Genomic DNA, 25,939 nt, shown 5'->3' on the forward strand with positions numbered 1-25,939 from the left:
CTCCAAATCGGATAAGATAATTAATATTAATTATGATATGCTACTGTATTTTATTTTTTAAAATGGTGTATGCATCAAACGGGCAAATGAATATAGTTTAAATCAATTAAGTTATATTCTAGTATAACTTATTTTCTATTGGGGTTTTTTTTTTACATAAGCCATCAATATTGTCTTGAAGCTGGTACTTTATATTTTAGAAATGACAAGAGATAAATGATTTTTTACCTTGTGTTCCATATTAGCACTGTGTATAATAGCATAGATCATTCTGTATTCAATTTCAGACTGAGCTTATATTACCATTTTATTTTATAAATATATCAATCAAGAGGTTGGTAATTCAAGATAGTTAATTTAGTAAGTTTTTGTCTGAGTTTGATTTGCGCATGCCTTGGAAATTCCAAATCCGGATTTCTAATATAAATATTGCTAATCAACTGCCCTTGGGCTTCTGTGGCACCAACTGCGATCCACTTAAGATCGCAGATGATGTTCTCCGGCAAAAGAAAGGGGTACTGAATACTTGAAATAGACCATCTTTGTTGAACAAATAGAATAGTATTCAAAACCAGCATGTTATCTAGTTATAAAGAGTGCAAATTCGATGCTTAAGGTTCGTCTTCATAAATACAATTTTCCGTTAGTTACCTGTTGTAAGAAATTCTTCAAATCCTGTGGCGTAATTAGATTTTCAGTGAATGCTTTCGGTATTTTAATCAATATGTAGGCCTAATTAAAGTTTTTGTTTGATAATTGTTGCTGAATAGTAAAACTCATGTAGGAAAAATAAGCATCAGATGTCTGGGGAATTCGGCAATAGGCCGAGATGTTCAGGACGTGCTAAACCACCGGGCCTATATTTTAAGTAATAAGTGTGAAATTATCACCCGCTGTGCACCTACTCCATCTTCCCGTCTTCAAATAACGGGCATTTTGTATCGGCATGATGATCTTGTCAGTCCGCTGCAGAGTATCTCTGTCGGCTATTCTTGGCCCAACGGTTTAACTATCAGCTTTCTGATTGGTTTAATAACTCAGATTATTATCTATGATTTTTAACGTGTCTGAATATAATAACCTTACAGTTGAACACTGCGCTGTAAATTCAGACATGCACTTCTAAATGTGTGCGCCCGCAGAGATAGTAATATAAATTGAGAGGCATTATTAGGGATGAATTTTGAGTTCCAAACTCCACCATGTAGGTAGGTACTATAACGTATGTCATTTATTTGTCTGATTATAGTAAAATATAGTACTGTTCGAGTAGGATTTTTATTAGGTGCTGTTTTCAATATTGATCTACGTCGTTTGAATATATTAATATATTTTTTGGGTTGCATTGACGTCATTGACGGATGTAATGAATCGCACACAAATCTCAACTAGGTAATTACCGCTCTTATTCAAAAATAAACTGTTCTGAAGCCATTTATGTATACATACTTCTGAGTAATTGACAAATACAATAGCAGGTTAATCAACTCACGTTAATTTTTAAAAGTATTTTAAATATTTAAAAAGTTCAAAAGTAACCACAACTGTGCTCTAACCGACAGTAGTGAAAGATTTATAATGACCGTGAAATATTTTGTATAATAGGCCTATTGATTTTATAACTTTTATTTTGACACACTCTCCTCTCTCTTGAAAACCATATTAAAAATGCATTTTTTAAAAAGAGAGTCCAGTTATGGAAAATGTTAAGTATGACTATGTCGATTTGAGGAACCTATTTTACACATTTTTACGTCCGACATACGCTCATAATTTTCTGTTTTTGTAATTTATCTGTAGTTCGACGTTATTCATGATTGTTATGATGTCATTAAAAGTTATTGGTATGAGCGATTAGAGTTTGTCAGCTATAGAGGGGGTAATTCACATTTATGACTTCTCCCCATTACGTTTGGAAGCATGAAGGATGGGCTTTATGACATTCTGTATATTACCGTAATTTTAGGTCACAGTTTATAAAGTTAAAATTTACTGCATCATAACTGGTGCGAGTAGACGAATATAGCCCTATAGACGAGTAATTGTTTACGCGCTACAACTACAGATTGTGGAAATACAAATTTTATTTTGTCATGATTTTACTCCATTGATTGTGTGGTTTATCAATTCGGTGTTGAAAATTACAAAATATACATTAATTTTGATTTGCATTTTATGTATATATACTCTTGCAGACAGTTGTACAAGCAAACACAATTCCGTTACAGACGAACATTCATCAACAAGGTAGGTTTGACATTTCTATATATACATACGTACTACGTACGCGTATATATGAACATATACAAAGACACACAATATGGTACAAACTTGCAATGAACTGTCTTCATAAAGCTTAAACGAGGATAAACCTTATAAACAATATACGGTATTTCATCCGAACAATTTAATTTATTAAATTTAACTGTTATCTTTTAAATAAACTCTCTTACGTCAAATCGGCTGAATCGGGGAACATAGATTAAGTGTTTAGTGCAAGTACAAACAAAGGTACAAGATTAAAATCAAATATAGAATTTAAGCTAACAAAAACAAAATATCCAAAACTAGTCTACGTTATATAGATGTGTAGAGTCAAACGGTATTATATATGTAATATCATTGTTTGGCTTGATTTTGGGGGATTATTTCTCATTACAGGTGTGACAGACTTTGCATACGTCCAACCATTCCGTTCGACGTCAGACGGCAGGTTCGTTAGTCATGACCTTTCATTTGCAGACCACCATGCACGCGCCAAACGATCATTTGTGAACGATGAATCGGCTGACCACGTTACGTTGGATTTGAATATTGATAATCACCCCTTGCGATTGATACTTGACATGTCTTACGACATAAATCTTATAATGTCACCAGACATACGTGTCGCAGAGGATAATGGCGACGTCATCGACGAACCGTTCGATTCCTCCTGTTTTCATGTTGGGCACGTGATAAATTACCCAGAATCGCATTTGTCCATTAGTAGCTGCGAAGGAGTTTTGGTGAGTTAAGCTGTTGACAATAATATTGCCTAAGTTGAAATTTGTAAAGTCAAAAGCTCCAGCATAGAAGCTCTATTAGGTTGAAATGGGCATTACCCGTCTTATTCCCACAATTCAACTTTAAAAGAGCATCGTATAAATAGGCATGAAGTATAGTATTCTTTATTGACTTTTTTACAGACCGGGTTAATATCCTTCAACAAAACAGAATATGCTATAGAACCGAAGTTACAATTCACTACTGACAGCAATTCGAAATCAATGGGTAAACGTCACATTTTCTACCGGAGAACATTCGATAACCAACGGCAATTACAGTCTTCTGAGGGTACTTATCTACCTTTTATTATTTCTTGCTTGTTATTGCCTTTGTGTCTAAATGTTTACTTCCTTGTTTTGTCATTCTTATTCCAATCAATGTTATTATGAATATGTGCATTCCAATATTTGACAAGTGTCTTAAATAACATGTGACATAGGCCTAAATGAAAATATTTATGTAAATATTGAAAGCAATTTAAGTTTCTCAGAAACGCCATCTGGTACCGTAAGTTTACATGCTCTTTTATATTTGAATGAATATGTTTAATCCTGTTGTGCGATGATTTCGTTTTGATTGATTGTTGTATCCTAAGTTATATACTTCAACTACCGTAGACAATATTCTTTATTCTCAAAGTACGCAATGGTATAGATCACCAAAAATATTGTAACGATAAGAGTGACTACTTGACTGCAGTATATAACCATGGACCTATTGATATAACTGTTTAACTAAACTGCTTTAAATCTCCTTCAACGTATGGTCTTCAAGTCTACGACATAGGCCTATATGAGCCTAAATAATTAATTCTGGCAATTACAAGAATGAGAACGAGATTTGAGAGCGATTTTTTTTTTTTTTTACATTTTTTAACTTCTATTATACACTTAATGATCACCAAATTTTTGTATAAGCACTTGAGAATGCTCCTCTTTTAGTCCTAGTATTTTACCAATTGTCATCTTTTTTCATCCTTTAGTGGAAAAGTTGTCAAGATATCGCCGGCGAGCCCGCTCATCTCCAAGACGTCCGCGGTATTATATCGAAACGATGCTATTACTAGACAATTCTGTGGTGAGAGTTGTTGGGAAAAAGTTCATACAAAACTACATTGTCATGATGATGGCTCGGGTAGGTAATTCGATTCTATTTTATCATAGTGTTTAAAACAAACAATATTCTGTCGAAACTGTCACGTCTTATGCGAATAATACTGGATTTGCCAGGATGTGTTATGAATCATTATGCCCGCATTTAACTCCTGTCTGATGCATTTCACATCTATCTGTAGGTAAATGAAGCATTCCAACACCCTTCCCTCACGTTTGACATCACAGTATATATAACGGACATCATTAAACTCAGTAAATCTAAGGTACGTTTACAAATGCTTTTGAGTGTTGCTATAGTTTCAAACTAATGTAAAGCAGCTGAACATAGGTATGCTTACATTATCTAATGATATTCTTTCATTTTAGTCGAAAAAGTTCCCATCTGAGAATAAATCTGAGCTCTTGGCTACAGTCTGTGACTACAGGAGAAGGATGAATCCGAAACCAAGAACAAATCCTAAGCATAGTGATGCGATTGTTTACCTCACAAGAAAATCATTTGAATCTTTTGGTAAGTTACTTCTGTTAACGTTGATTACAGGCACGGGTATATGGTCCTGCAATTGATAAAGCCGACCTCCTAAGGACTCCACAAGTAGGAGTATAGCCTATATTAGGAGGGGTAGAAATAAGAAGTGATGAAAGTGCCACTACCGCCGTTTAAGACGCGCAGCGTCAGTTAAGGCTATTCTATTCAGGCCCTATAGAATTAACTCATTGGGTTCAGATGAATATGTCAACTACTCTGTACTATTTCCACCATAATCCTCGATCCATTATTAAAATAGTGTTTCTGTTTCATTTTCGGCTCTACACGAGTTTTCAAGATCCAATTATGATTGGTTTTCCAAAATGTATGTTTGTGTTATTGTTCATATTAAATAAATTAACCAAATGTAGTTAATTGTGTTTTGTTGTTTTTTGATCTACAGAGGGTCACAGTCACATCGGTAGAATGTGTGCCGACAGTTGTACGATCGTGCAAGACCAAGGTTCAAACACTGCGAGTATAGTTGCGCACGAGATTGGCCATTTGTAAGCCATTCTTCATTGTTTGCACATTTTGCTTCAACATATTCTAAACAGAGTATTCGATACATGTCTATTTTACATGCTGTAAACAAACTGTATTCAATTCTCACATTCAACCAAGTATCCATAATACTGTACTCGTGGTCAAATAGACAAGCAGATAAATATCTTGCCAAATGACAAAAGCGAATGTTCAACATGGAATTCGACAAATTGACCCAATCACCAAGTGCTTTTAGTTAATGTTTATCTGGGCAACTATCGTGATGCGATCGCTTATTTCCTCTTTAGCTGTTAATGAATATTAATGAACCCGTAAACATTTGACAAATACCATTTAAGTAAACTTAATCTCTATTATCAATATGATGTTCATATAGGTTATCTATGGGGCATGACGACGATGAAAACTGTGGTGACAACGAATTCAGTGTCATGTCGTCAACTATAAGATCTACTTCGTTCCAGTGGTCCAGTTGTAGCAATAAAAGTTTGAAGAAATTCTTATCAACAAGGTAGCATATAATTATATTCCGTTCTCAACGTAGACGTAACATTTTGTAGGCATGATGCCTCACTGACATGACGAGTTACATTGGAGTTTTGATTGATGACCGGCAATAAATATTCACTATTTCACACTACTAGCAGGCGCTCTCTTATATTAAATTTATCTAGATTTTGTGTCATATTAACATCTTTCTCTAGAACAGATAAACTCCACAATTTGTTCAAATTGTGTTTCTTTGTATAATCTAATTCGGTCTTGTTAACTTCTAAGAGAAGTTAAGTGTGTCCAAGGCAACATGAACAAAAAATAAATCTAGTAATTGTTTTCCACAAACGGTCTCCACTGTCTCATTTATCTTTACAGCCAATCTTCATGCTTGAAAGACCGCCCTCATCTACGGACTTTAAGATTAACAGCACCACCAACATTACCTGGTAGAGGGTTAAGTCGGACCGACCTGTGCCGTCAAGAATTTGGATCTGGTTATAAAATGTTTAAAGAAGTGAGTACAGCAAACATACAAACATACTAAGATGACGAATAAAATGCCTATTTCTCATTGCATCTTCTATGATATTCTGCTACAACCGTTATGTTTTATTTCGCTTATTTGTTTTTGAGGTGTTGATGTAGAAAAATAAAACCCTATTACATTCGAGGTTTTCTGTGAATTTTCGCTATGTTGGTTCAAACCAGATGCTATATGTTTTGGTGCAAAGTAGGGTGTCTGGTTTATGGATTTTTGCTGCCATGGTGGCCACAGAATGTCGGACACTTGATGGGTGGAAGGATAGATTCAGTTGTAGAGATTTTTTGTTACTTTGTTTAGTTTTTTTAAAATATTCATTAATTCACGTTTTTATTTATCAGAATTCTCGTAATTGTGAAAAACTAGTGTGTATGCGAAAAGACGGCTCGTGTCGCATTTTCCGAAAAGTACTTGATGGAACCTCGTGTGGGAATAACATGGTAAGATGAAAAAAAAAGTTGATTTAAATTGTTTTTAAAGAAATATTAAATTTATGAAATCTGTGTGAAGATTACAAGGAGGTGTAGTTTTATGTTCTTCGGGCTTCTATTTATTCTCACACAGTATCGCACCACTGTAGTAACCTATTTGTTTGTACTTTAATAATTTGGGAGGGAAATGTGTCCGTTATCCCGATTTATTTTCGGCCTATTACAAATCAATTTTCAGGAAGGAAGACGGCTTTTATTAAAGATGTACAGTGTGAAACATCTGGAATGAAAACAAAATGAAAATGGATTGCTCATTTAAGAAGATAAAAGTTTGTGATTATTCAAATGGGCAATTAATTTCTGATTGATGTGGGTTTACTTTATATTGTGGAACAATTAGACTTAAATTAACGATAACTTTGGTTGTAATTTGGGAGGGAAATGTGTCCGTTATCCCGATTTATTTTCGGCCTATTACAAATCAATTTTCAGGAAGGAAGACGGCTTTTATTAAAGATGTACAGTGTGAAACATCTGGAATGAAAACGAAATGAAAACGGATTTCTCATTTAAGAAGATCAAAGTTTGTGATTATTCAAAATGGGCAATTAATTTTTGATTGATGTGGGTTTACTTTGTCTTGTGGAGCAATTAGACTTACATTAACATTAACTTTGGTTGTTTTTACAGGAGTGTAAGCAAAACAAATGTGTTACAGTTACGCAAAAGTCATCAACCACTGTCAAGCGGAAATCGTGAGAAAACGGATTTGATATGTGCTCATTATTGAATTTGGTTTTGTGAATATAACCATGTGGTATAACAGTATTACGTCAAATGTACCGGCACTGTACCACCGCGTTATGAGTGAACACACCATGTAGACGAGAAGATGCATCGCGTGTACGTGACGAAGCACCTGCGACAGCAGACGCGTAACCTTGATGAAGCCCGCGCAGGCCGAGTTATGCGTGATGAAGCTGTATTGCGTGCACTAATTAGAAATTGTCAACCTTTTTTTTTCACAAAACTCTAAAATAATGGAATGGCCTTTTTGTTGAGGCTGGCGTAAAATGGCATAGAAGTAGCTGATGAATGTTAATGAATTCATAATCGTTTTTATGCAAGAGACTTCAAGACAATAGTAAAGTGGTTTGATAAATAAGTTAAGAGAGATTCCAATTGCTCACGTAATGAAATAGTTCTCTTGTCCAAGAGTCACACGAAGATTCGCGGACACTTGTGGTCTAATAGGCAGCCGTCAATTTTGTACGAGTCCATAGTTAAAACGAGTATAGTTATGTTTGTGTTTACTAGTATGAATTATTCCAACGCATGAATTACGAATTGCCCCGAGTCATGTACAAGTTTTTCTGAGATATCAACTCGTGATGTACCGGACGTGACGCACTCGTGACGTACCAGTTCTTTACGAGTACAATACAACATTTTCCGCGAGTTTTAGCTTCGTAATACCGCTTGGAAAAACTGTACAGAATTCCAACACCACAAATTGGTAATCAACTCTGTAAACTCTTGTGGTATTTTGTAGCAAACTTGTTGCATACTCGTGGACGCAAAATTGTCAACGAGTTTCTCGAGTTGATTATAAATTTTGAGCGTGTTCAAAATTACCCGCCACGAGTTTCCCGAATCGTCCGGTGTTTCTCCCGGGTTTTTTAAAAAATCAATTTGCCGATTTACCATAAAATCCCAAAGAACATTTTTAAGGCGGAGTTCAAATCATAGTTTCCATGATAAATTATCCGAATCGAATATATTACAAATCAGCGTAAATAAGTTTGTATACGGTATATTTTGGCTCTTTCTTTAAAATTAAGCCTTCAGAATTTTGTTTTTCCTTTTGATTTTGACCTATTATATTGTATATTTTGTAAATTGTGTTTATCTTAATTAATATGAATGTATATAAGCCAAACGTACATTAGAATACTTGGTTCCTATAGAATGTAGGAGTTTTAACCAAAGTGTTAACCTGGGTTCCAGGCCCTAATTTTGAGTTAATCACTCTTTATTGCATTTAGTGTGCGCCATACCTAATTTAACTGGCGTCCCATACTTAATTTCTTTTTTTATTCCGCCTCTAAATTAACTTTCTCGTTAGTGGCGCTGTCCAGAATGAGAAAAATAATAAAAAATAAAAGACTTGTGGCAAGTCTACCAAAGTGTGTGAGTTGCTGTTGAACTTAAGTTTGCTTGAGCTTGTGGTATAATAGAATTATACTGTCACCCGATGTATAAAATGTATATAATATAAATAATATGAAGAAAATTTTTATTATTTATTTAACCACTCCAATGAAGTGTTGTAATATCAGGTGACATCATAGGTCGCATATTCTGAGCATTAAATTCAGCTGAATATATAATTAATTTTAAATATCTGTTCATTTTTTATTAAATCTATAGATCCGTATGGCTATTAGCGTGTTTGCGCTTGCTGCTGTGATATTAATATCACAAATATTATTAAACTGTATATTCATTAAACCGGATTGAAAAAGGTTTTTTCATAAACTCTCTAGTCCAGTATAGTATGCATATTTGTCATTTTCATGTAGTGCACCAAAATAATGAAATCCCTTAGAACATGTATACCCAATTAACATATCCTAAAAGAAGTTAAAATACCTAATTTATTTCCACGGTAAAATGGTAATTCCAATGACAGGAGAGCATATTATAGTAAATAAATACTGTATACTCTAATGTACTTAGTGTGTCCTGCCTATTTTGGAATGTTAATCAACACCATATTTTAGAATCACCACCAGGGCCCCGCCCTGGAGAAAAAAAACCCAATTTGTCGGCGGCCAAAACAAATAATTATATGTATTTTTTTTTACATAGGAAAACTTTAAAATCGATTATATAAGGCTTTGATTTGAAACTGCAAAATTTCCGGGGGTTCCGAGATTTTGAGCGACACCCGATCACGCCCACTATCGTCAGGGATATCCCCCACCCCCTCAGTCTGGCAACATTAACATCAAGGTCTTTGTCCAATTGGAAAAATATAAACATCTGCGGATATGAATTAATTAATGGAAACAAATTCCAAATCAATATTTGTACCAATGTTTATTGTGTAACATCATGTACATACAGTATACAAAACATACGAACAATTCATTTGGATTTTAATAAAATAATTTCATTCATAATTCAATAGGTCATTTTTTGATCATGCAAACTACAGAATCAAAACAACTGGGCTATATGACATTATGAATAAGAATAAAGGGGGTAACACACTAAAAATTTAAAAAGGAAAATCACAAAATATGGAATTAATATGGTTTAAAAGTTTAATACATTCAGTATCTATTTAGTAGAAATTTCGATTAGGGTAATCTAAAGCTGGACACACTATCAATGGTCGACAAGCAACACACGTATGCACGGATTTTTCAAAACTCGCTCTTCTGTAATGGCAACCGCACGCACTGTGATCTGCAGAGGGTGTCGCGTCATTAAGCGTTATCAGGGAGTGGAAAGATTTTTTTTTTTGCCCACTGTAGTACAATGCATTGTATGCCTAGCTTCAGTAGCCAATTTGTAGTTTGAACTGCGCATGCCCCTATCCAAAGTCAATAAACATGTCGATTGATCATGTACATCATCAAAACTCACATTGATGATACAACCCTGGAAAATAACGACTTCATAAGAACCAGGAAAGGCGACGGAAGTTGAAATACAGTTATTTATGCAAAATTGGATGCATGTTTTATATTTTGGTTTTTTGTAAATACAGTATTGTAAAAACATTGATATATTCAAGAAAAATTAGAAATCAGGTCAGATGGTGTCTGAAATATCATTGGGTCATTATTTTATTTTACATCCTTTTTCCTAATTTTTAGAACAATGCATAGTATTCCAGAGGTATGGTGTGTATTGTAAACATACAGGTTTATGAATGACATAAGATTGAATACATTACAATAGGTAATCATTTCGGTTACATGGAGTTTCTAGGCAGCAAAACACACCTTTATGATTCATTACAGTGCTTCTTTTAGTTTTACCAACAAAATTAATAAAAAATAATATATACTAGTACAGTACAGTAATAATAATTGACAATTATGATATGTGCACATGCACCTATCATTGGGTTGGGAGCAACGTATTGACAAGACCTAGAATCATCTTCACAAGCAGACTGACAAGTTCTTAGTGTCGTCTGAATTTATGGTCATGGTTTGGACCAATTCTATCTTGTGCAGAGAATATGGTCATGGATTACGAAATCAGACACTTCCTGCAGTATTATTATTCAAGAACTAATCATGGCATTAATATTATCATACACCAACATAGATAAGTACCTTGTTTGAGGAAACAAGTTTTGACCCCTGACCTAAGTGTGGCCTATGAGCTACTCACACAAGGTGTTGGCTGATTAACAACCAATCACAAGGGCTCATTCAAGACAAGGAAGTATTATAACTTGACTTTTGACATAACAATGTTTAACTGGGTGTTAAAGAGGTCACGCAATTAAGTTGAACTTTACACTTTACGTAACACAGATTTGAAACGATCTAGAAATTCTGAAAAAAATGAACTAAATCTTCAGTTGAGTTTATTTTGCCCAAATATGTAGCATTGCAGCATTTTGTAAAGCTTCGTCGAATCTATAAAGTCAAATACATTTGATTTGCCCATATATGGGTGTAATATGACATCATCATGCTCATATTTGGCAAATCACATAAACCTGTCACATAACACTTATAGTGTCAACAGAGCATAAGAATTGACATATTTCTAAAGCCGACCCACTGCGCCTGACAGCTGTCGGCCGATGCATTTCTATGCAGAACGCAAAACGCCATGTGCGCGCAGGGGGATTGTTTTAATTAACAATCAGCAAACGACGTCACGTCGTCTAGCGCTCACAGGCAGCGGAGTTTCATTTATCGGCCAACGGTTGTACAACTGTCGTAAGGACGCAGTGAATGCCCTGCTTAACACAATGGTAAGTTCATAATCAGGATCCTAAGGTAGAAACCACAGTAGGTGATTTAAATGTTTTATTGAGAACTAAGTTTATAGTCATCTGTCACTCCAACTGTAATACACGGGAAAAATACTGGAATGACACCTTATAAATCCAATGATCGATAGATTGATCTGCTATATGCTATAGTACACTACTGTATTTAAAACATGAGGGAAGGGTCAAGAGGTCGGCATTTTTTTTCAATAAACCCACTTCCACCCTCCTCCATAGTCAAACCATCAGAATATCAATATGGAGTAAAAAAAATCTGACCTATGACCAACATCTTATCATTTGTAGTCTGCATCTAATCATCCATCATGTAAATGATCTGCATACATGTTCAATAATTACAAGATGTGGAGGCTCGCTTATCATTTTTGTTAATAATTGTACATCAGTTACAACTCTTGTTACATAAACCAAGAAATTAATATAATAAACATGGATTCCGCTCTTGGTGATCTGCAATTACATGCCTCTTCCGATAGTAAATTACATTATTCTAATTCAATTGCTAGAGAAATATTTTGATCTTTGAGATCAGATTTGAGTTTTACTCTTTTTTTCACTTGATGAAGAAAAGCACATCATTTACAAATTATATACATCTCTCCGACAAACTTGGTCATAACCGCTTCAGTGTCCTCTTTTTATCTCGTTTCTTCTTCTCCGCAACCTTTTTGTCGCTGGCGTGTTTCTTAGCTAGGGGTCCCTCCATGCTGGATGAATGACTACCTTCTTGCTTCGTCCGGTATTCTTTTGAAGATCTGGATGGTGGGAAGGCGTGTATTTCAGTCATCATCTTTGCACGTGTGAAGTAGTCGTCGTACTGTTCTAATAATAGTTTGCCTGCTTCTTCATTTAGAGCTGATTCAGGATTTGGATAGATCAGTAGGCATTTCACAGTCTGTAAAGAATGATGAAACCAAGATTTTTTCATAGGGTAAGCTTTGTCCACACTATCAAATTTTATGTGAGAAATGCATGCGATTTACCCATATATGGGCATGATGATGTCATATCATATCCAAATTTGGCCATATCACATCCAAATATGGCCGCCAGCCAATAATGGTGATTTTGAATAAAAATAACATTTTAATTTAGGCAGTTTAGCACACATGCCGCCACAAAAAAAGGAAATTTTAGAAAAAAAAAAGTTCATATTTTTATTACACCTGCCACTGCCTTGAAATATCCAAAAATAAGGTAGTATACTTCTTCCTAATTATATAAATTTAAAGCATTTAACCATCCCATTACTACACTGTTTACATTCACCAATAAAATGTTATTTTTATTCTGTCCTCCATCTGGATGTTTTTGCAAAACTATTTACTAAATGAAAAACCAAAATTTTATTTTTATTTCCGCCCCCCTCTTCTGACCTTTAAAAAAAATAAGTTTTCAAAACAAGGTATAAAAAATAGTCTCGCCTTACAGAGGATATAAATAGAATTCAACAGAATGAATACAAGTTTATTTTGTTAGTATGGCAGTTGCAACATACCAATAAAAGCTGTTTGATTCCCAAATCAGCTTTCCAATCCTTTTTCAATGTGTTGACACATATTTCCCCGTTGCTTGCTACGTTGGGATGGAAAACTTTGGTGACGAAAAAACCTTTTGGTGGAGCTTGCGGGAAATCTCTTCCAAGAACGAGTTTAATTCTAAACTGACCACCTGCGTATGGTGTACCCGCTAGAAAGTAAATCAAAGATGAATTAACCATAATTGCATTTATTAAGTTTTTATGTATGCAAATAATTATGAATTCAGGTAATGGTACTTTTAAGCCATTAATGAACTCGCTTATATATTAAATATACTTCAAATTTTTTTTAATTGCGCAGATGATACCTAAAAAAACCAGCTTCAATTTGCGTGGAAAATTGCTAGGAAAATAGGTGCGCAGAATTGTAATTACTGTATATTAATACATTATTTATATATTAAGATTAGGTCAAAGCCTAATTTTCTGCAAAATCTGTGCGAAACTCAACCCTTATTTTCCGAATGAGTGGATAAATTTCTAGGCCAGATTTTTGCGCAGAGGATATATTCCCAGCGCAGGCCTCACTTTACAATCTGGTATATATTAAGCCTGGAACATACAGTGTAAGCACTGACAAATAAAATATAAAGTGCTGGAATGGAACGTTAAAAGAGCCAGTTAACGTACATGGACCTTCAATTGTAGCCTGTATATCTGTAATATCTTCTTCACTCGCTAGAACTTTGATGCCTTCCGGTGGGTCTGCCATCAAGTCTGTTACCTCCTTGGCTACACGCCTTATTATTTGGGGTGACAAATTCTCAACATTTGAGTTCTGGTAAAAGAAAGTAAGATTTCATCAGTAATTCAAATTTATTTACAATTTACTATTTATGAATGCTTTTAAATATTGACATAAAACAAATTGACATTAGTCATCATATCAGAGGTATTTTGTGGGTGCAATGCCTTAATGATGGTGACATTTTTAAGGTCTATTATCTGTTGAAAATTACTTGACTTCATCAATTCATGCCATACTGTAAATGCACGGACAGATTTCTAGGCCAAATTTTTGTGCAGAGGATATATTTCCCACGCCGCAGGCCTTACTATCATATGAGAGTCTTGTATTCATGTACTTTCGTCTCAGCTGTTCGTAATATTACATAACACTGAAACAGGGCTAGGCCTAGGCAGGAGGTTAAATTAAATTTTCAACTATTTTTTACACAAAATCATGAATTCCAACACTAAACAATTCGTTTTCTCCACATGGTCGTTGAATAATACATCCATTAAAGACCAAAAAGAAGAAAGAAATCCCCTTCCTACTAGCCTACATGTAGGCTAGGTTTAGGCCAAGGCTTGGGCCAATACGGGGGCCAATCCTATTTCTTTGGCTTAGCTATGCGGCTAGGCCTAGACTAGCGCAGGCGAGGCCTAGGCCAGGCTATCCCTGGGCAAAAGTCAACTATCGTGACCTCTCTGCGAAGAGATATCTTAATTTTCTTGACGTAAAGCAATACCAATCAGTAATTTACTTCAATAACTAACAAATACAGCAACATAATGATTACTTACACTTGCCATACTGATTTAAAAATTGAAAAAGGTTACTCTGAAACACATAAACTAAGTAAAATATACCACTCCTTCTGGGACTAAACGTCCTTCTTTTGTTTTGCTAAACTTGTCAAGTTGAAAAATCGGAATACAAATTTATAAACCGACCAATCAGCTAGTAGCAATATTGAGCTCCTGGCAGGAAGTTGAAATTAGCAAGTAAAACACAAATAATATAAACCTTTGGAAGATAAGATACTAATTTTACTTGAAATTACAAAATCTTACAAATTATAATAACAAAAAATAACTTAAATTCAATGATATAAATATTCCAACGTATTGACAAAATTGGCCAGGTCGTGACCCGTGACCATGTCAAAAAAACAATGATGTCATGGCATACGGGCGAGCCACCAATGGCCAGAGAATAGGAAGTAATTACCGATTTCGTGTGTAGAAAAATGTTATGCTAGGCTTCCTTAGCCTAGGTATGTCTGCAATTTCGTAATCTGGAGACTTTAAGGTAACCAATGAATAAATTACTTATTGTACATCACCTATAAACGATTGAAATAAATAGAAATACATTTAAATTAAATTCAGGCCTAGCTTAGGCTTAGGGCCTAGGCTAGGACAGGTTTACTGGTTAGGACAGGCAAGCTGCGTAGAGTAGGCCTAGCTAGGCCTAGGGCCTAGAAGAGGTGGAGGGGGGGGGCTGCCTAGCTGCTGGGGTAGGGGGACCTAACTAATGAATGGTAGGCCAGCTTGTCTAGTCTTAGGCGAGGCCTAGGCAGGTCTCTTCATAGGAAGAGTCAAAATGAGGCCTAGACGCACGGTTTTATCCTGTTTTGTAGCCTGGATTGGCTCTCCTCAAAATGGATGTCATCAGCTAGGCATAGCCTAGCTAGGCCTAGATCATAAATCATATTAAATGGCTGGCCTGCTTGAGTCTTCTCGTCCTATCAAAAAGTGTGTAGCCTCGCCTTTCTTTAATTTTAGGCTGTGGCTAGTATGCTAAAGTTGAAGTGATTGAAATCCCAACGCGCTGATTGGTCGACTTGGCTTTACCTTAACCTTAAAAATTACTCTCGCTATCTTAATGCACTACATCTCGGCGTAAGCATAGTTACTTTGTTAATTTTATTGATTAATATTTTTGCATTTAATTATTTTATTCTATGCATTTTTATGACATTATTTATAATAATAATTTTATTAGAAAATCAATGTTGTAATGCGTCTAAAAAAAGAAGGCATATCTCTCTAATAATTAACAAGCCAATCTATAGAATAGGCTATTCTGGGCATAGCCTAGGCCTACTTTTTTGTGCTTGATATCAAATAATAATTGAATTGTGTAGTGTGACGATGATGATAATGATGAAAATGATAACGATGAAAATAATAATGATAATGATGATGACAATGTAATGGTGGTGATGATGATGATAATGATGATAATAAAAATGATATGGTAATGATGATGATGATGATGATGATGATGATGATAAGGATAATGATGATGGTGATGATAATTTAATGGTGGTGATGATGAAGATGATGTCAGATGAAGAAGATGAGTCTAGATGTGACAAAAAAGTCAAAATAATGTCAAAATTAAAGCCTAATCCAAGCCTACAATTATAGTGTGCAGAATAGCATAGATCCTGATTTAGACTTGGTGACTTGGTGTTGCAATTAAGCTTTAAATGTTGAATACAGTTTTAAAAAGTATAAAGGCAGTTTTTATAATGTAATAATATATACACACCATTTTCGCCAAGTTTTAAATAAAAATATCTGACAACCTGGCAACTCTGCTATATTGTTATTTATTGTAGGTTTGTTTGGCCAGGGGGTTTAGAGGATACCCACATCTTGTGTTGGGATCTCAGTCCCTGCCGTCTTCTTGGCACCCCTCTGGGCATTTTCTGAGTTGTAATTTCTGTGCAGAATATGTACAATAAATAGACTACCACTGGGGGAATTCCAGAGGCCTAGGCATTTGGCGCTACATACTTACCAGTGTTTATCTGTGCTGTGACCGGTACATGACTTTCTTGTAGTCAGTTAGTCTAGGCCTAGCCTTGTCTTTGAAAACAAAATGCCAAAACGAAAACAACAAAAAATTAGGGGCGCATAAAACTGTAGTGATTTTTGGTTGTCAAAGTCGTCAAGGTACGTGTCTGGAAAAAAAACCGAAATTTGCTCAGACTAGGTTCCTGGATGTTCCCCAGTGGAAAGTTGCAGGACGTTGGTGGCGCTGCTTCAAAAAAGACTTGATAAAATAGTGTATAGCAAAATTACAAATAGAAAAACTTTTTATTTAGGTCAGAAAAAATTTACTTGAGATTATGTTTGTAATTATTCTGGTTTGATATTTGATAAATTGGTTCTAATTCTGTTTAAGTTCTATTAGTCACTCAAACAAGGACCTACCTAAATTGCTACTCTTTGGACTGGTAACTGTTTTTACGTGGTAGTTTTCTCAAAACATCAAAACAAACTGTAGCTTATTATTAATTTATGTTGTGCCAAAACTGAAATCTTTTATTTTCTATATTGTTATAAAGTATTAAATATTCATATTATCATTTGTAAAAACATCTTATATAGAAATGCAATTGGGTCCGCTTTTAAATAACAGAGATAATAACTAGGTACTGTAAAAATGTACAATCGGGTAATAAACTATCCCCTGCCAGACACCATCCCTGTACAGTACTTCTGAATAGGTTTCAGGGTTTGGCAAGTTATTTTTGTTAGTGAATTTTGTGTTGTACTATTTATTAATGTTTATTATTTAATGTTTTTTTCTTCCTTCTTGTTATAAAGTAATTTTTGTTTATAACTATAATATTTTATTGTGGTATTGTTGTTATTTTAATATAATACTTGTTATTTATTGTTATAATTGTCGTTAAATAATACCATATTTTATTATTATTGAAGATTAATGTTTGTTTTTATTTTAAATTTTGCTTACATCAAACAGCATAAACAATTGGGTCATGAATATTCATGACTCACCTTTGAGTTTGACACGACTTATATCACATCTGCATGACATCATTAGGGATGTATTATTACCATGGAGGAAATAAAATTTTCTCTGTTCTTGCAGTAATATGTGAAATTAGAAATATGTTACCAAACTTAAAATTTCATGTAGGATATTTTCTACCAGTGGCTGATTCATAATTTTTTTTGACAGGGTGCTGCGATTATAAACAAAAACCTAAAATTCAAAGAGGATGGAATTTACTGTATGGTTAAAAGAGGATGGTTTTGGGGTGTTGCCTTTACTACAGTACAGTACTGTATTGTGGGGTCCAGGGGCTATTTTCCCTGGAACATTTTGATTTTTAGTCATTTCCGTACTGATGCGGCCATAACCCCACCCTCGGGTATAAGCCGACCCCTGACTTTGGCGTCATTTTTCAAACAAAATGAGGAATTCTAGTATCATCCCACCCAATAATTTGAAGAGTTAAGTGCAGTAATAAATTATTTTGTAATGAACATTGTCTTTCAAGGCCTAAAAATTCTTTGAAGTTCGAGTTCACAGCTTGAAATACATCGTAAATCAGATGCATTGATGTACAGTATGTCCGAACCAGCTTTTTCTTGGATATTGCGCGACCCCAGCGTACGTCCAGTGATTACATCTCATTTGGTCTTATTTTTGCCCTTGCAGCGAATTGACGAGTGTCTAATAATGCAATGATAACATGCAATTGCAACACGCATTGCAACATGATAGTGCCAGAGTTCTGTGTAGGATGTCAATCAATGAAAAATTTACTGCTTGCGATTATCATTTAGGTGCGAAAATGATAATATTTTGATTTTATTTGTAGAAAAATGTTTTTAATTTTTAACAATAAAAACTGTCTTTATGGTTTAACAATAAGAAAATTGAAGTTATAAGAATAATTTGATACTCTATCATAGCATGTTGATTCCATCCATGTTGATTCTCAATTATAATCGTTAAACCATTTACTTGAAATTCAGTAGTCTTGATAAAACCGTGAAGGAAAGATTCCACGATGATAAAATAGTCTGGCTCCATGTCTACCACAATACGCAAAGAACTTCAGTCAACCCTACCTTTGTTTATACCGCACCCGCGCATACACTTTATTTTTAGAAACTGACTTATCTGTTCACTGGTAGCCGGCATGCTCTGTGCGTACACACTGAAGATAACGCCATCACAATAACATTGAGTGTGAAATTTGATCGTGCGAAGACGATGGCTGTCTGCTCACATTTGGACTTACTAGAATTTATTCATGGGAATAAATCAACCTTGCGTGGGAAATTTCTACTTACAGTCTTGTTTTACGACGGCTTTTAACGTGCAAAAAGATATTAACCCTCTGGATACCGGATTCTTTTGTAGTGCAAACCCTTGAATACCGGATTCTTTTGCAGTGTAACAAGGTTTTTTGCTTTTTTTGAGTATACGTCGTTCTGGTGGATTTTTGGGAACTTTCTGTAAATTATACAGAAAAATGTTTCTAAAAACAAAGAAAGCTTATAGAATAAGCTTTCATTTGATGTATAATTTATATTTTTGGGAATTATTTTTCATAATATAATATAATATAATATATATATAATATAATAGAAATGACAGAAAAATGCTACATATAAATTCGTCAGCAAAAACCGAAAAAAAATAAATTATAGCCAAAAAAAATGAAAAACAAATATAAAACATTCCTATTCCACACAGTTATATAATTTATTTACCCAACCATCCATAACTATAAGCGCAATCTTTCCATTCAAAAGCGTCGACTACCCTCACATTTCTAGGCCTAGGCTCATCTTCATCAAGAATATCTCCGCCATCAGAACTGCTTGAAGCCCCACCGTCATCATCGCTAACAGGCACGTCTAAGTCCCGCACATCTAAAAATTCACCTTCATCGCTGTCTGAATAAAAAATCAGGTCAATATGACTTAACATTTTGTTAGATACTACCGAATTTAATTTTATTTAGTATATGCTGAATTTTTATCTGCATTTTCTTATCTTGTATGTTTAAAGGATCCTTATTGATCAGTTTTAAGCACATGGACCACCCAAAAATATTTTTAAAGTAAATAAATAATAATTATTGTTATTTTGTGTTTGTTATTATTATTAGTTTTATTTTTACTGTGCATTCTATAATACCAATACTTAGTGTTCGGATTTCAAATCCTTCTAATATAGTTATTTATGATTGACGTCTAAAAACACTTTTAATCTTCCTACTGTACCATAGCCACAGTTAGGCACTGTCATTATCTAATTGGCTATTAGGCAAGATTTTTTTTACGCCTTGCTTCGCAAACATATTTTTTTGAAGATCGTCACAGGAGGGCGAAATAAAATTAAAACATTGTTTTATTATTTAGCAAATACTGTATTTTTGGCAAACACATCCATACAGAGGAAAAAATGAAAATAAAATTTTTTTGGAGAATGTACAGGTAAACAGTGTAGTAATTTAATAGTGTATTAATTTGACGGAAAATGCTTTAAATTTATATATTTAGGAAGAAATATACTTATCTCATTTTCAGAGTTTTCAAGGCAGCGGCAGGTGTAATAAAAATAAAGAAAAATTTTTATTTTTTCTGAAATTTTCATTTTATCATGGTGGAGGGTGCGCTACAGTAATTAGCCAAAAATTAAAATTTATTTTTATTCGACACAATCATCATTGGCGGGCGGCGGGTTCGCTAAGCATGGCATAAAAAAAAGTAACAAATAGGTAGAAGATGAACGTGGTAAGGAAAGACTGTATTTACTGTTGTATAAAATTAGTATGCACTCATTTGTTATTACAGTATGCACTGAATGTTAAGCATCATTGGTAAAAATGCTCTCAAGAGCCAACAATTTGAAACATCCGTAGATAATGAGGAAACTCTACACTTACATTATCGATCTTTATTTGCAAATGATTTATCCAAGTGGTAGGGAAAATGGTTTAGGATTATGGTGGAAAAAATGAATAATAATTATAAATGTATAAGTCCTTTTTTTATTAGGTTGTTAAAATATTATAGAATGGTATGTCGATTATAATTTATTTATACAGACTTAGTATTAGCAATTATTAATAATAATACACTAAGCATTAAGTTACCTTTTAAAGTCAGAGTTAATTGCTTGTTGTACTGTAGAGCGCTTTTGTTGTCTTTGTACACTAGCTTGACCAGCGAATTAATTGTGACGTGCTTAGTCACATGACCAATCCAGGTGAGGCCATCCTGTGATAGCAGGTCACTGAAAATCTTGTATTATTATTGTTTTATTAATTGTAATATGAAAATAATGTACAGTATGACATTCTAATGGACATAAAGGATATTTTCTTTTAATTTTGTTGAATGTTAAAGCCATTATAATATGAGCAGTGTTGTTTTGTTATTAGTAATTATTATTGGCTTTTCCTGCACCAGTGGAAAAGCCATTGTTTTTCTGTTAATATTATTTATAATAGTTTTTATAAGTTATGGCTTTTCATTGGACATTACCTTAGTTCCCCGGGTAATTTTCCACCTCTCATGAACGAGAAATAGGCCCGATTCCTGGGGGGTGGTTGGGTGGGGATTTTACCTGAGGATTCCCCTGTGCATGAACCAAAAAAAAAGATCATTTTTGCAAAGTGACAGTGCATTTGAACAACAATTGCCCTACCATTCAATGGCCTATCCAAAACCATTCCGGTGAAGAAATCAGACTCGATCATCAAAGGGGAAGGAACACCCTAACTGTGGTTAGTAGACCTAGGCGCCTAAGCCATATCAGGCCAGCTCTTGCCTAAAGCAGGAAACAGCCCAGTCAGCGATGCTGTGGCGCAAACTTTGAACAATGTTTTCATCACTTGCTTTCTTGGTATCTTAGGTTCATGCCTATTGATTGTAGCCCAAATGCTTTACTAGATTTAGGATCAAGGAATACACTACATTACTGCCAATTTTATTTAAAATTCCCTGCAAATAGATAACTCTGTATCTGTAGGTTATTTTTGCCCAGCAACAGTTTACGCAATTTGCTATTCAAATCCAATCACCCATCACAATGTCAAAGACCGCCCACTTATAAAGCATGATGTAACAAGTTATTTTTAGCAGCGAGTCTGTGGATCATGCGGGTCTCCAAGCTGTGAACAATCCGATCGGCCCACAGGGCTGGTCTCTAGCAACTTTAGCCGCAATTATTGGGCTGTTGGTTATTTTTAGCAGCAGTAAACAACAAAAATTTAAAAGGATGGTCTTTGTATTCAACTTTATGGCGACCAGTGTCTGGTCTATATCAATTGGAAGAGTCAAGTCTGCCGAATTTGGAGCCATTTCCTTTATTTTTGATGAGCATTTGTAAAATTCACCGACCTACTAGCCCATATTATACTTGGGGAACTGCAGTACTTTCTGAATTTTGTTTTATCTGATAATTAAATATGTAGGCCTACAGTGGTTTGCTATTATTTTGTATTATTTATTATACAAAAATATAGATTAGTAGGTCTTTTATGAATCTTGAATATTAAATTCATCAGTAGAATGAGTATGTGTTTATTACCTTCCTATGCATATGAAAAATGTATGACCTAATGAACATAAAAAGATAATCTTTATTTTGATTTTGTTAAATGTTAAAGCTATTATGTGCAGTGATTTATTTATATTATTTATAATATTTTGTATGAACAATTTATTTAATACTCTTTAATAGATATTATTGAACCTTTCTAAATTTTATATTTGAAGAAAAAATCTGATATAAATATCTGAGCTGCTTTTGTTTTGTATTATTACACAAAAATAGTGAATCTTTAATAATTCATTATTTTCATCTGTGGAGCATAGGCTTAGCAAGCGAGCCATCCGGCCATTTTTTGGACGGCCAGGAATTATTTAGGGTGGCCACTTTTACCGTGACGGCTTGGCCTAATCAGCTAGTCCTTGCCTAATTGGGCCTGTTCTACCTTTAGCAAATTCTTTATATTCTTCAAATCTATTCAATGTTATATTAAACTAAAGCTAAATCATATTTACATTTGATAAAAACAACATTTATTGATTTAATGTACTGTACGTTGTTTTCATACCAATATTCGGTGGCGATTCCCAAAAATGTAAGGCTTAACCATTGCCTACCCGGCGAAAAGTTCACTTACAACACGCATCATGTCAAAGCATTTATACCCCGCTGGAAAATGGACAGTTCTGATTCGCCCACAACGCATGCATGTGGCTCTGAAAATACAATACTTGAGATTCGTTCCCCGACATAATATTATTGGTGTTTGTACACTCTGGTTATAATTAATTCATGAAATACCATAAAGAAGATTTGTTGTTAAAGTCACAAGTTAAATTTTATTAGTCAACAAAATTCAGTAGGTCTACACCTATCTCTCGATTCGGAGGAACTAAGAGTAGAATTTACACTAGACTAAGGCGAGAGATGAAGATGCTTCTGCATAACCTAGAAACATTATGTGAGTAACCTTAACCATGTGCAATCTATGTACCTATAACTGAAATATCTTTGTGATAGCTAATTCAACACTATTTCTTTGAAGACAAAATTCCGACATTTAAACACCTTTAAATGCCCTCTAATGATAATAATTTTCTATTTTTTTCTTATGTTTGGGAGGGGCGTGGCCTTGAGCCGATGTGCGGACCACTGGCCGCACATAGGAGAGCCTATTTCATTTTTCTGGCTAAACCCCTGCTGTGGAATGATTGCGTGTTTATTGCACGCATACACATCTGTTGCCAGGCAGCATAATATCATGTCAAACAGAAACGTGTATTATAAAAGAATCGGATGCCAAAAATATGGCCTAGTCGGCTACTGTATTTGTGATAATTATATTGCACAAAAATATATTAATAATTGTGAATCTTGAATAATTCATTATTTTCATCTGTGTAATGAGTGCGTTTATATTACATGCCTACACATCCGTTGCTAGGCAGCATTCCATCATGTCCGACAGAAGCCAGTAGGGACGTTGTGTACTGTACATTAGACCTGAATGACTGATGGTGGAAACAATCAATTATCAGTGTCATAACATGTCTAGTAATTGTACTCTGTTTTACATTCAAGTATTTTGATAGTTTTTGCGCATGAAGATGTATGATGTTTTTCCTCAGGAGTCATGCCTGACTAACAATGTTGATTAACTCCAAGCCTCTCGAGCTTTCTGTTTAATTTGGGCTGCTTGTATTTACCGGGTGTTTGCTCAAAGATGGTGTGTTAGTTAAATAATGTATATTTTTGCAATGTCGTCTGATCGTCTGTATTTACCATTCACTGTTGCAGTAGGTTAGGTGCTCAGGATTGGCTCTGTCATCTATACAATGTTGTTTTTCCTCAGTAGTAAACTATTACTGTACCTTTAGTTCTACTTAATCATAGAAATAGACATGATATACTTTGTTGTCACATAAAAATGAGAGACTTGGTTCAATATGTGTGTGAATAATAAATTAAGAATAGGAATTAGCACTGTTTTTGGTCAAACTGACCTGTAAATGGTCAGTTTGAAGTAAAGAAGTAATGTGCAAATAGGGCAAATTAAATAAATGATTAGAGACAATTTGAATAATCTGGTTAATTTTAGCCAGTTTTATCACATAATAAGTCCATTCCCTAATTACTTTTAAGACCAGCTGTAAAAATAATTCTTAGCTGACACCAAGTCAAGTATTGATCAAAACATCCGCCCCAGCAACAATGTTTTTTAAAAATAAAAAATCATGTTTTTCTCACGTTCACTCGTTTATTTAATGTGAGCTCACCAGTAAGAAAAGGAAATTTAGACTTGTAAATATATATAAATCAGCTTTGTTCATGGAACTCCTATTGTTATGTATCCTGTGATTCATCGTACTTTACAAAGTCATGTACTACTGTATACCTTTCTTTGATAACATATAAATTTAGGTTGTGACAAATAATCGTACCAGGTCCTGGATATGTTTCGCAGATTTTCGAATTGTATTGCAATAAAGTAAACATCCTAAAAGATCAGCTTTTTTGCCAACACACCTATTGTTAATTGATAAGGTCGCTCATTGCAAAACGTATAAATAGATGTTTTGACGATTCTTGCACCCTTTAGATACCACACCCAGTGGTGGCGCCAGCAGGAAATCAGGGAGGGGGGAGGGGGCAATTGTCCTTCTAAAATGCTATTTATGATTGGAGTTTCTTAATATTGTGGTATAAAAGCTTTATATAAGGTAAAAGTTGAAACCTGAAGCTATGGGCTCAGAGGCTGAAGTGCCCATCTCTCTTTCCTTGGCATTTGAGCCAGAAAGTGAAAGGATGTTGGGGATTCGTCATTCCTTACACCTGTTTTATACCAGCATATATGTCGGTTCTCATTTTTACTCCTGGGTAGAGAGAGACAAACATAGATAAAGTTTCTTGCCTAAAGACGGAAGCGAATTGCACAGCGAGCGTTTTAAACCACCAACGTCAACATTGAGAGTCCGAGCCACTACTGTTGCGTTAACCACTTCCACCACCCCTGAAACCCTAAAATCTGCCTGCCTTTCCCCACTGGTTTTGCCACTGGACCTAGACTAGAGGACCTGAGTATCTTCTTGGCTCAGAACTGTTGTCAGACTACTGTAGCATGACCCCATTGGCAAATTTCTGAAGCCATATTGACCACATTATCTATCATACTGTTTATCAGCCGCCTCCCCCTTTATTTTGCAAAAGTAGCCTCGAAAAGAAGCCTATCCAAAGTTCAATTCGAGGTTTTACGGTATAGAACTATAAAATTGAAGTCTAGACATTGACACTCTACTCAAATCCTGGCCCATTATTTCCTGGCTGGGATGATTATGTACACCACATTCATTTAGTATTCATTTGCTTTTATAAAAGTGTGGCATGAAAAAACCCAGTTTTTTGACTGAGATCATTATGTTGATATTGGTACAGAACATGCTCTATTTCCTTGAAATTCGGATTGCTCCTACTGTATGAAAATTGTTACATGGGCCGACATTTATTTTAGGCCTGATATGTGCTGGCTGCCTATATTACACAACTCATTGTCTGGCATCGCGGCCAAGTGTCAGGCGTCACAGGAGACATACCCAGCATCACAGTACCATGATGTTTCTTGGGG

General features: G+C 34.7%; 3 protein-coding genes across 3 annotated transcripts in view; 2 read left to right on the forward strand and 1 right to left on the reverse strand.

Annotated features, from left to right (window-relative positions):
• The window catches only part of LOC117099890 (A disintegrin and metalloproteinase with thrombospondin motifs 2-like), a 10,653-nt gene extending 1,550 nt beyond the window's left edge, over positions 1-9,103 (forward strand). Inside the window, exons 2-12 of the mRNA XM_033239413.1 lie at positions 2,196-2,247; positions 2,662-3,008; positions 3,189-3,336; positions 4,031-4,182; positions 4,343-4,426; positions 4,530-4,674; positions 5,096-5,198; positions 5,576-5,710; positions 6,070-6,208; positions 6,577-6,675; positions 7,357-9,103. Of these exons, the coding sequence (XP_033095304.1) occupies positions 2,196-2,247; positions 2,662-3,008; positions 3,189-3,336; positions 4,031-4,182; positions 4,343-4,426; positions 4,530-4,674; positions 5,096-5,198; positions 5,576-5,710; positions 6,070-6,208; positions 6,577-6,675; positions 7,357-7,425 (1,473 nt within the window). The 3' untranslated portion in view covers positions 7,426-9,103. The remainder of the gene's footprint in view (positions 1-2,195; positions 2,248-2,661; positions 3,009-3,188; positions 3,337-4,030; positions 4,183-4,342; positions 4,427-4,529; positions 4,675-5,095; positions 5,199-5,575; positions 5,711-6,069; positions 6,209-6,576; positions 6,676-7,356) is intronic.
• A 646-nt stretch (positions 9,104-9,749) lies between these two features.
• On the reverse strand, positions 9,750-14,929 carry LOC117099891 (ubiquitin-conjugating enzyme E2 S-like). Its single transcript, XM_033239415.1, has 4 exons — positions 14,781-14,929; positions 13,884-14,031; positions 13,212-13,402; positions 9,750-12,608 (listed from the first exon to the last, which is right to left on the reverse strand). Exons 1-4 carry the CDS (start codon positions 14,787-14,789, stop codon positions 12,327-12,329), a joined length of 630 nt encoding a protein of 209 aa, XP_033095306.1. The 5' UTR covers positions 14,790-14,929; the 3' UTR covers positions 9,750-12,326.
• A 236-nt stretch (positions 14,930-15,165) lies between these two features.
• Positions 15,166-25,939, forward strand: part of LOC117099892 (uncharacterized protein DDB_G0285291-like) — a 44,089-nt gene continuing 33,315 nt past the window's right edge. Inside the window, exon 1 of the mRNA XM_033239416.1 lies at positions 15,166-15,288. The gene's annotated coding sequence lies outside the window, so the exon portion shown is untranslated. The remainder of the gene's footprint in view (positions 15,289-25,939) is intronic.

This window comes from Anneissia japonica, unplaced genomic scaffold, assembly GCF_011630105.1.
Source record: "Anneissia japonica isolate Jap-2015-1 unplaced genomic scaffold, ASM1163010v1 scaffold288018_len440701_cov179, whole genome shotgun sequence".
Taxonomy (NCBI): Eukaryota; Metazoa; Echinodermata; class Crinoidea; order Comatulida; family Comatulidae; genus Anneissia; species Anneissia japonica.